Source organism: Bubalus kerabau, chromosome 5 (genome assembly GCF_029407905.1).
Source record: "Bubalus kerabau isolate K-KA32 ecotype Philippines breed swamp buffalo chromosome 5, PCC_UOA_SB_1v2, whole genome shotgun sequence".
Classification (NCBI taxonomy): Eukaryota; Metazoa; Chordata; class Mammalia; order Artiodactyla; family Bovidae; genus Bubalus; species Bubalus kerabau.
The window spans coordinates 9,687,259-9,699,545 of NC_073628.1; the positions used below are offsets into that span (position 1 = coordinate 9,687,259).

The 12,287-nt window shown below is 40.2% G+C and overlaps 1 protein-coding gene across 1 annotated transcript in view; it reads left to right on the forward strand.

Moving 5' to 3' along the window:
* The first annotated feature begins 5,893 nt into the window (after nt 1–5,893).
* The window catches only part of LOC129653613 (solute carrier family 22 member 10-like), a 44,023-nt gene continuing 37,629 nt past the window's right edge, over nt 5,894–12,287 (forward strand). The window contains exon 1 of the mRNA XM_055583355.1: nt 5,894–6,295. Coding sequence (XP_055439330.1) covers nt 5,894–6,295 — 402 coding nt within the window. The remainder of the gene's footprint in view (nt 6,296–12,287) is intronic.

Sequence of the window (12,287 nt, forward strand, 5' to 3'; positions counted from 1 at the left end):
GTATAGTCTACAAGAGACCCACCTCAGACCTAGGGACACATACAGATTAAAAGTGAGGAGATGAAAAACGATATTCCATGAAAATGGAAATCAAGTAAAAGCTGGAATACTAATACTCATATCAGACATTATAGACATTAAAATAAAGACTATTACTAGATACAAGGAAAAATAATTACTTGGTGGTCCAGTAGCTAAGACTCTGTGCTCCCAATGCAGGGGGCCTGGGTTTGATTCCTGATCAGGAAACTAGATCCTGCATGCCACAACTGTTTGCATGCCACAACTGTTTGCATGCCACAACTGAGGATCCTGCATGCTGCAAATAAGACCTGGCTGCCAAATAAATAAATAAATAATAAATATTAAGAGACAAGGAAGGATAGTACATAATGATTAAGGGATCATCCAAGAAGAATACAGAACAATTGTAAATATATATGCACCCAACATAGGAGCCCCTCAGCATATAGGCAGATGCTAACAGTCATAAGAAGAGAAATCAACAGTAACACAATAAAAATGGAAGATTTTAATACCCACTTACACCAATGGAGATAATCATACATACAGAAAATTAATAAAGAATCATAAGCCTTAAATGATACATTAGATCAAATAGACTTCAGTGATATTTATAAAGCATTCATCCAAAGGATAAAAGATGACGCTGTGAAAGTGCTGCACTCAATATGCCAGCAAATTTGGAAAACTCAGCAGTGGCCACAGGACTGGAAAAGGTCAGTTTTCATTCCAATCCCAAAGAAAGGCAATGCCAAAGAATGCTCAAACTACCGCACAATTGCACTCATCTCACACGCTGGTAAAGTAATGCTCAAAATTCTCCAAGCCAGGCTTCAGCAGTACCTGAACCGTGAACTTCCAGGTGTTCAAGCTGGTCTTAGAAAAGACAGAGGAGCCAGAGATCAAATTGCCAACATCTACCGGATTATGGAAAAAGCAAGAGAGTTCCAGAAAAACATCTATTTCTGCTTTATTGACTATGCCAAAGCCTTTGACTGTGTGGATCACAATAAACTGGAAAATTCTTCAAGAGATGGGAATACCAGGCCACCTGACCTGCCTCTTGAGAAACCTATATGAAGGTCAGGAAGCAACAGTTAGAACTGGACATGGAACAACAGACTGGTTCCAAATAGGAAAAGGAGTACGTCAAGACTGTATATTGTCATCTGCTTATTTAATTTATATGCAGAGTACATCATGAGAAACGCTGGGCTGGAAGAAGCACAAGCTGGAATCAAGATTGCTGGGAGAAATATCAATAACCTCAGATATGCAGATGACACCACCCTTATGGCAGAAAGTGAAGAGGAACTAAAAAGCCTCTTGATGAAAGTGAAAGAAGAGAGTGAAAAAGTTGGCTTAAGGCTCAACATTCAGAAAACGAAGATCATAGCATCTGGTCCCATCACTTCATGGGAAATAGATGGGGAAACAGTGGAAACAGTGTCAGACTTTATTTTTCTGGGCTCCAAAAGCACTGCAGATGGTGACTGCAGCCATGAAATTAAAAGACGCTTACTCCTTGGAAGGAAAGTTATGACCAACCTAGACAGCATATTAAAAAGCAGAGACATTACTTTGCCAACAAAAGACCATCTAGTCAAGGCTATGGCTTTTCCAGTGGTCATGTATGGATGTGAGAGTTGGACTATAAAAAAAGCTGAGCACCGAAGAATTGATGCTTTTGAACTGTGATGTTGGAGAAGACTCTTGAGAGTCCCTTGGACTGCAAGGAGATCCAACAAGTCCATCCTAAAGGAGATCAGTCCTAGGTGTTCATTGGAGGGACAGATGTTGAAGCTGAAACTCCAATACTTTGGTCACCTGATGCAAAGAGCTGACTCATTTGAAAAGACCCTGATGCTGGGAAAGATTGAGGGCAGGAGGAGCAGGGGACGACAGAGGATGAGATGGTTGGATGGCATCACTGACACAATGGACATGGGTTTGGGTACACTCTGGGAGTTGGTGATGGACAGGGAGGCCTGGCATACTGCGGTTCATGGGGTGGCAAAGAGTTGGACACGACTGAGGGACTGAACTGAACTGAACTGAACATCCAAAGGAAACAGAACACACTTTCTTCCAATGAGCACATGGAATATTCTCCAGGAATGATCACTTTTGGCCACAAATCAAGCCTTGATAAATTTAACAAAATTTAAATCATATCAAGAATCTTTTCCAACTACAATGCTGTGAGATTAGAAATCAATAACAGGGGAAAAACTGAAAAAAAAAACAAAACACAAACACTAAAAGGTAAAACAAAATGTTATTAAGCAACCAGAGGATCAGTGAAAAAAAAAATCAAAAAGAAAATCAAAAAATACCTAGACAATTGACAATGAAAACATGATGATCCAAAAGATATGAAACATAGCCAATGCAGTTCTAAGAGGGAAGTTTATAACTATGCACTCTAACCTCAAGAAACAGGAAAAATATCAAATAAACAACCTAAACTCACACCTAAACCAACTAGAGAAAGAAGAACAAACAAACCCCAAAGTTAGTAGAAAGAAAGAAATCGTAAAGATCACAACAGAATTAAATGAAATAGAGACAAAGAAAATAAAAGCATAGATCCATGAAACTAAAAGTTGGTTCTTTGAGAAAATAAACAAAATTGATAAATCTTTAGCAAGACTCCTCAAGAAAAAAAAAAGGCGGGGGTGGGAGGGAGGACTCAAACCAATAAAATAGAAGTTACAAGGGACACCACAGAAATACAATGTATGCCAATGAAATGGACAAACTAGAAGAAACTGACAAATTCCTACAAAGGTACAGCTTTTCAAGACAAACCAAGGAGAAACAGAATATATGAACAGAACAATTACAAGTACTGAAATTGAAACTGTGATTAACAATCCCCCAACAAACAAAAGTCCAGGAGAGATAACTTCACAGATGAATTCTATCAAATATTTAGAGAAGAGTTAACACTTACCCTTTAGAAACTCTTCCAAAAAATTGTAGAGGAAGGAACTTACCTGGTGGTCTAGAGGTTAAGACTCTGTGCTGCCACTGCAGAGGGATCAGGTTTCACCTCTGGTCAGGGAACTAAGATCCCACATGCCACACAATGTAGACAAAAAAAAAAGTAATAAAAAAATTACAGAGGAAGGAACACTCCTAAGCTCATACTACGATACCACCATCCCTCTAATACCAAAACCAGACAAACATCACACACACACAAAAGAAAAAATTACAGGCCAATATCACTGATGAACATAGATACAAAAATCCACAACAAAATAGTAGCAAACTGAATCCAACAACATATAAAAGGATCATACACTATGATCAAATGGGAGTTATACAAGGTATGCAGACTTTTTCAATATCCACATATCAATCATTGTGATACACCACAACAACAAATTAAATTTTTCTTTTAAATCTCAAACAATGCAGAAAAAGCTTTTCATAAAATTCAACACAGGTTTATGATTAAAAACACTTCAGAAGATGGGCATAGAGGGAAACTACCTCAACATAATGGGCTTTCTTGGTGGCTCAGTTGGTGAAGAATCCTCCTACAATGCAGGAGACACGGGTTTGATCCATTGGTCAGGAAGATCCCCTGGAAAATTAAATGGCTACCCACTCCAGTATTCTTTCCTGGAGAACTCCATGGATAGAGGAGCCTGGAAGGCTTCAGTCCATGGAGTCACAAAGAGTGGACATAACTTAGTGACTGAAAAACAACAAAAGGTTTTTCATAACTTTCTGTCTAAGAAGCAAGCATCTTTTAGTGTCATGGCTGCAGTCACTGTCCACAATGATTTTGGAGACCAAAATCAGAAAATCTGTCACTGCTTCCATTTTTTTCCCCTTCACTTTGCATGAAGTGATTGGACCAGATGCCATGATCTTAGTTTTTTTAAAGTTGAGTTTCAATCCAGCTTTTACACTCTCCTCTTTTACCCTAATACTGTTCATGGGGTTCTCAAGGCAAGAATACAGAAGTGGTTTGCCATTCCCTTCTCCAGTAGACCACATTTTGTCAGAACTCTCCACGATGACCTGTCCATCTTGGGTGGCCCTACACAACATGGCTCATAGTTTCATTGAGTTAGACAAATAGGAAAAGGAGTAAGTCAAGACTATATTGTCACCCTGCTTATTTAACTTACATGCAGAGAACATCATGAGAAATGCTGGGCTGGAGGAAGCACAACCTGGAATCAAGATTGCCAGGAGAAATATCAATAACCTCAGATATGCAGGTGACACCACCTTTATGGCAGAAAGTGGAGAAGAACTAAAGAGCCTCTTGATGAAAGTGAAAGAGGAGAGTGAAAAAGTTGGCTTAAAGCTCAGCATTCAGAAAACTAAGATCATGGAATCCAGTCCCATCACTTCATGGCAAAAAGATAGAGAAATAGTGGCTGACTTTATTTTTGGTGGTTCCAAAATCACTGCAGATGATGACTGCAACCATGGAATTAAAAGACGCTTACTCCTTGGAAGAAAAGCTATGATCAACCTAAATAGCATATTAAAAAGCAGAGACATGACTTTGCCAACAAAAGTGCATCTAGTCAAGGCTATGGTTTTTCCAGTGGTCATGTATGGATGTGAGAGTTGGACTATAAAGAAAGCTGAGTGCCGAAGAATCAATGCTTTTAAAATGTGGTGTTGAAGAAAACTCTTGAGAGTCCCTTGGACTGCAAAGAGATCCAACCAGTCCATCCTGAAGGGAAATCAGCCCTGAATATTCATTGGAAGGACTGGTGCTGAAGCTGAAACTCCAATACTTTGGTCACCTGATGCAAAGAACTGACTCATTTGAAAAGACCCTGATGCTGGGAAAGATTGAAGGGGGGAGGAGAAGGGGACAACAGAGGATAAGATCATTGGATGGCATCACTGACTCAATGGGCATGAGTTTGGGTAAACTCTGGGAGTTGGTGATGCACAGGGAGGCCTGGCATGCTGCAGTCCATGGGGTCGCAAAGAGTCGGACACAACTGAGGGACTGAACTGAACTGAACTTCTACCCTCATCAAGAGGCTCTTTAGTTCTTCTCCACTATCTGCCATTAGAGTGGCATCTGCGAATCTGAGGTTATTGATATTTCTCCCAGAAGTCATGATTCCAGTTCATGATTAATCCAGATTGGCATTTCACATTATGTACTCTGCATATCAGTTAAATAAGCAGAGTGACAACATGCACCCTAGTTGTTCCCCTTTCCCAACTTTGAACCAGTTAGAAATTGCACCATATGCCACTTTTTTTTTTTTGGTCATTTTTATTTTTATTTTTTATTTTATTATTTTTTTAATTTAATTTTATTTTTAAACTTTACATAATTGTATTAGTTTTGCCAAATATGCCACTTTAATTAAAAGCAAAGGATTGTATTTTCTTGAGTAGTGTGTTGTTACAGAACAAACAAGAAAAAAACCATTTGTTTTCTTCTCTCTCCTAGAATAGTCTTTGTGTCTCTCCAGTTCCATTTTTTAGAAATGACTGAAGACTGTGTAGCTTACTTTAAGGTTATTCAAAGGTCACGTACGTGACAAAGTCCTATGCCAGTTTCACAAAATCACAAAGGACAAACACATTCAGAGAGTAAATCTTTAAACAGATTTAATATTTATCAGATACAGATATCTTTAGTAAATAATTTTCTCTATAACTTTGCTAAAAAGCAACCACCCCATGCTTTCAAAAGGACTAGGGAAACTGATTCCATTGCTCTGTTACAGTAGTGAGGTGAGTTAGACCCAGGCATGAGAAACTGGCATGAGGTCACATAGACTTAGTATGAATTAAAGAAAATATTTTCTCTCCTTGAACTTCTCTCTGTAAAGTCATTTTGACTCCTCTTGAATATCACCTGTTCACAATGGCCTTTGAGGAGCTCCTGGATAAAGTTGGTGGCCTGGGGAAATTCCAAATACTTCAGATGGCTTTAATTCTTCCTTCCCTCATGATAGTAGTCTGTCACTCACTGTTGGAGAACTTCACTGCAGCCGTTCCTGGTCATCGCTGCTGGGTCCACATCCTCGATAATGCCACTGTCTCTGATAATGACACTGGGATCCTCAGCCCTGATGTCCTCCTGAGAATCTCCATCCCACTGGATTCAAACTTGAAACCAGAGAAGTGTCGTCGTTTCCTCCACCCCCAGTGGCAGCTCCTTCACCTGAATGGGACTTTCCCCAACATGACTGACCTGGACACGGAGTCCTGTGTGGACGGCTGGGTGTATGACCACAGCTTGTTCTCCTCCACCATTGTGACTGAGGTAAAGGCCCCATTTACTTCTTATAAGTGTAGGTGTATGCTCGGTCATGTCCTGAACATACAGTCGTGTCCTGAGTCATATCCTGTTTGAAAGTAAAAGTTAGTCACTCAGTCATGTCCAACTCGTTGTAACCCCATAGACTGTAGCCCACCAGGCTCCTCTGTCCATGGAATTCTCCAGGCAAGAATACTGGAGTGGGTTGCCATTATCTTCTCCAGGCGATCTTCCTGACCCAGGGATCGAACCCAGTTCTCCCTCATTGCAGGCAGACCCTTTACCAACTGAGCCACCAGGGAGTGCTCCTATCCTGTTTAGAATAACATAAATTAAACAGGGTTCAAGTCTTCAGTCACTGAGTAGATAATGTAGCCAGCTTCCTTTCATACTTTTAGTAAGGAGTGATTGATTATCTTTTTAATTGGCAAGCACTTTATTCTTTTTAATTTATTTATTTACTTTAATTGGAGGATAATTACTTTACAATATTGTGATGGTTTTTGCCATATATCAGTATGAATTGGCCATAGGTATACATGTGTCCCCTCCATTCTGAAGCCTCCTCCCATCTCCCTCCCCACCCTATCCCACCAGGTTGTCACAGTGCACTGGCTTTTCATGCCCTGTGTCATACATCAAACTCACACTGGTTATCTATTTTACATATGGTAATTTTAAAAAACCCGGAAATAATCAAATGGGACTTAAATAAACCTAAAAGCTTTTGCACAAAGAAGGAAACTATAAGCAAGGTGAAAAGACAGCCCTCAGAATGGGAGAAAATAATAGCAAATGAAACAACTGACAAGGAATTAATCTCCAAAATACACAAGCAGTTCATGCCACTCAATACCAGAAAAACAAACAACCCAATCAAAAAGTGGGCAGAGGCTGAGGACAAGATGGGAGAGGAGTAGGTGGAGACATCTCTCTCCACGGATACATCAGGAATACACCTTCAGACACAGAAGTGCATGCAGAACACCAGCTGAGAGCAGGCAGGAGTACCTGACCAGCGGAAAAGAATATATAGAACCATGCACAACTCGGTAGGACGAAGGAACTAGGGGGGAAAATAGGAGTGTTAGTAAGACTGGACCTGCCCTTGGTGGGAGGGGGAACTGAAGCAGGGAGGGGTCCAGTCCCCACAGAGGGACAGTTGTCCGAGTCAGAGGAGAAACATTTAAGGCTGAGAGTGAAACAGCTGATCTGTGGCAGCCTAAATGGAATGAGAATCAGACAGTCCTTGCTGCAGCCATACATACCTCAGACAGGAACACTGGTCTTCTGGAAGGCGCAGCAGCTGGGAGCTGTAGTTTAGGGATTGTGGCACACTCCCAGGGCGAGGGCTGCTGTTGACCGTGGAGAGACTGAGGGGATGTGAGGGAGGAGATCGTGGTGGGGAATGCCCGTGGAGGAAAGCCCAGCAGCCATGGAAGCAAGGCAATACTGCTGAGTCACATGTAGGGGGTGAAGCTGTCATCATAGCCTCTCTCTCTCCCCACACGCCAGCATTGGCAGCTGAACAATAGAGAGCCCGGTCTATCAAATGCCTGACGCACTGAACTAGAGTAGGACCCCATCCAGGGTGCTCCTTTCAGTGACTGATATGCCAAACTACAGAGTAGGACCCCAGCCAGGGGGACCCCTCTATGAGCCTGATTCACTGAACAACAGAGAAGGACCCCAGGCAAGGGAGCCCTCTAAGTGACTGAATAGGCGGAGCTATGGAGAACGACTGGCCAAAGAGACCTTCTGATCGCCAGCTACAAGAGGCTTGAAGAAAGACTCTGATAGGGCCATAACTCCTGTGACAGAGGCAGTCCGTGTCCCTGCACCCGTGGCACCAGCAGGGTCCCCACAAGCCAAGAAGCTGTGCTGCCTTCACGCTCAGCTCTCACTGGGGCAGAGCTGCCACAGGCAAAAAAAAGTCGTGTCTATGCACACAAGATCACTTCTGTCGTGTCCAACTCTGTGACCTTGTAGACTGTGGCTTGCCAGGCTTCTCTATCAGAGAGGGGGTTCTTCAGGCAAGAATATTGGAGTGTATTGGCCAAAACTGGTTACCATACCCTTGTAGAGCGCTATATTTCCTGCTGCCCTAGCTGCCAACCCTCCTGAGTACTTGGTGCTGCCAGAATCCCTGCAACTGCACTATCTCCACACCTGGCCCTCACAGGAGCAAACCCAAACCCTCTAGGACAGACTCAGAGCTAAACCCCAGTGGACAATCCACATGTAGAGGTGGAAATAAAACCACAATTGAAACCCAGGGACAGTGTAGCTAGGGAAAAAGACCCAAAACTTTCCCACCAGCTGTACAAGCTGCAGATTAAATCCACATGATCAACTAAGCAGACTCTGTGTCTATGGACTATATAAAAGGCCATTGAGAGTTCCCACAAAAGAAAACGCACTAGTTCTGATAGCTGTGGACATTGGAGGCAAGAAATACAGGAGTAGGACCAGATTAGAATCTGAGCTGCCCCCTCAGCAGGTCCAGAGATTAGCACATGTTGGAGGGCATCCTAGGGAGGTAAGGTGAACTGTGATTCCCAGTGAGGGAAACTGACAGCAGTGACTCAGGAAAAACATTTACTATTCTTATTTTTTTACTTGTTCTGTAGATTCTTTTGGATTTTTTTTTCTTTTCTTCCCCTCTGTTGTAGTTACCAATTTTTTTCGACACTAAGAAATCCAATTAATCTTTTGAGCTTTTTTTTTTTTTTCTCAGTAACATTTTTTATTGTTGTCATAAACCTCTGCCTCTACATCGGGCTTTTGCAGTTCTGTGGAGTTTTCCTCTTTTCTTTTTTCTTTTCTCTTTTTTAATTTTTTAAACCTATTATTATTTTTTCCACATTGATTCCTTTATTTGCTATTCTTACTGTTCTTTTACCCTTGTATTAATCTTTAACATATATAAATCTTTGTCTACCTCTATTTAACTTTGCACAGCTATTTTTTCTTTTCTTTCTCTCTTTTCCTCTCAACATATTTGTTAGATTTATTTTCATCGCTGTATTTCCCAATTGGCAACTTGCTTTAGTTTTGTTTTCCAGTTTGTGCTTTAATTACTTTTATTCTAGTAGATATAATTTTCTGTTTCCTTAGTTTACCAGGTCAATCTATTGTACTTTATATTTATTGGACTGTTTTGATTTTGCTTATGGGAGTATATGTATATGTGTATTCAGTCACACTTTCTATCATTGTTATAAACCTCTGCCTCTATGTTGGGCTTTTGCAGCTCTGTGAAGTTGTCCTTTCTTTTCCTTTTTTCTTTCTTCTTCCATTTTTTCCTTTTCTTTTTTTTATAATTTTAATTTTTTAAGCCTATTATATTTTTTCTACATTTATTCCTTTGTTTGCCTTTCCTACTGTTCTTTTCCCCTTGCAGTTAACCTGTAATGTATATAAAACTTCCTCATCTACTTCTATTTAACTTTGCATATCTATTATTTTTTTTCTTTCTTTCCTTTCCTCTCAATATATTTGTTAGTTTTGTTATCATTGCTTTATTCCCCACTTGGCACCTTGCTTTCGTTTTGTTTTCCAGTTTGTGCTTAAGTTAGTTTTGTTCTTAACTGGTAAATATAATTTTTTATTTCTTTTGTTTACTGGGTCAATCTACTATACTTTATTTTTGTTGGACTGTTTTCACTTTGCTCATGGGTATATATGTATATGTGTATATTCCATTATTTTAATTATTATTTTCCTGATTTTGTAATTTCCATTTGTCTGTGGTTCATCTTTGGTTTCTTGGTTTTCGATATTTGTTTTAATCTCACTTAATGCCATAACAAACCACTTGTGGAATCTTTGTTCCTGACCAGAGATCAAGCCCTGAGCTTTTGGAATGGGAGCACTGGCTCCAAGACCTTAGACTACCAGAGAACTAATCCTAGGGAGTATCAAATAGTGAGAACTCACTCAAAGTAAACCACTTGAATACCAGAACCAGCATCACCCAATCACCAATAGCACCCTGTGCAGGATGCCTCATCTAAACAACAAACAAGACAAAAATACAAACCTAATCATCATCAGACAGGATTATCACCTCACTCAGCCTTGCCATTAGAGGAAAGACAAACAAACAAAAACTCAGCACAAATCTCACCCTATACTAAGCTCACACAAACCACTGGACCAATCTTAGGAGGGCAGAAACCAAAAGGAAGACAGAATTCAACCTTCTTCAAGGAAAGAATTCAACTTTACTTGAGGCCTTGGAAAAGGAGACCTCAAACACAATAACTTAAAAAAATAATAATAATGAAAAGGAAGAGAAATACTGCACAAATGAAGGAACAAACTAGAAAAACAGAAGTCCAAATAAATGAAGAGGAAATGGGCAAAATATCTGAAAAATAATTCAGAATAATGATAGTGAAGATGATCAAATACCTTGAAAACAAAATGGCAAAAATGCAAGAATCAATTAACAAAGACCTAGAAGAATTAAGAATAAACATATAGAGACAAATAACAATTACTGAAATAAAAAATACTCTAGAAGCAATCAATAGCAGAATATCTGAAGCAAAAGAACGAATTACTGAGCTGGAAGATAAAATAGTGGAAATAAGCTCTGAAGACCAGAATAAAGTTAAAAGAATGAAAAGAGCTGAGAACAGTCTCAGAGACCTCTAGGACCACATCAAATGCACCAACATTCCAATTATAGGGGTCCTAGAAGAAGAAGAGAAAAAGAAAGGATATGAGAAATTTTTTGAAGAGATTATAGTTGAAAATTCCCCAACATGGAAAAGGAAATAGTCAAGTCCAAGAGGCACAAAGAGTCCCATACAGGATAAACCCAAGGAGAAACATGCCAAGACACATACTAATCAAGCTAACAAAGACTAAACACAAAGAATATTAAAACCAGTAAGGGAGAAGCAACAAGTAACATACAAGGGAAACCCCATATGCTTAACAGTTGATCTTTCAGCAGAAACTCTGCAGGCCAGAAGGAAATAGCAGGATATATTTACAGTACTGAATGGGAAAAATCTACAGCCAGGATTACTATATCCAGTAAGGATCTCATTCAAAATATATGGAGAAATAAAAAGCTTTTCAGATAAGCAAAAGTTAAGAGAATTCAGTACCACCAAAGCAGCTTTACAACAAGTGTTAAAGGGACTTATATAATCAGGCAATACAGGAGAAGAAAAAAGACCTACAAAATCAACCCCAAACAATTAAGAAAAGGGTAATAAGTTCAGTTCAGTCGCTCAGTCGTGTCCAACATTTTGTGACCCCATGAATCGCAGCATGCCAGGTCTCCCTGTCCATCACCATCTCCCAGAGTTCACTCAAACTCATGTCCATCGAGTCGGTGATACCATCCAGCCATCTCATCCTCTGTCATCGCCTTCTCCTCCTGCCCTCAATCCCTCCCAGCATCACAGTCTTTTCCAATGAGTCAACTCTTCCCATGAGGTGGCCAAAGTACTGGAGTTTCAGCTTTAGCATCATTCCTTCCAAAGAAATCCCAGGGCTGATCTCCTTTAGAATGGACTGGTTGGATCTCCTTGCAGTCCAAAGGACTCTCAAGAGTCTTCTCCAACACCACAGTTCAAAAGCATAAATTCTTCGGTGCTCAGATTTCTTCACAGTCCAATTCTCACATCCCTACATGACCACTGGAAAAATCATAGCCTTGACTAGATGGACCTTTGGTGGCAAAGTAATGTCTCTGCTTTTGAATATGCTATCCAGGTTGGTTATAACTTTCCTTCCAAGGAGTAAGCGTCTTTTAATTTCATGGCTGCAGTCACCATCTGCAGTGGTTTGGGAGCCCAAAAAAATAAAGTCCGAAACTGTTTCCACTGTTTCCCCATCTATTTCCCATGAAGTGATGGGACCAGATGCCATGATCTTCGTTTTCTGAATGTTGAGCTTTAAGCCAACTTTTTCACTCTCCTCTTTCACTTTCATCAAGAGGCTTTTTAGTTCCCCTTCACTCTCTGCCATGAGGGTA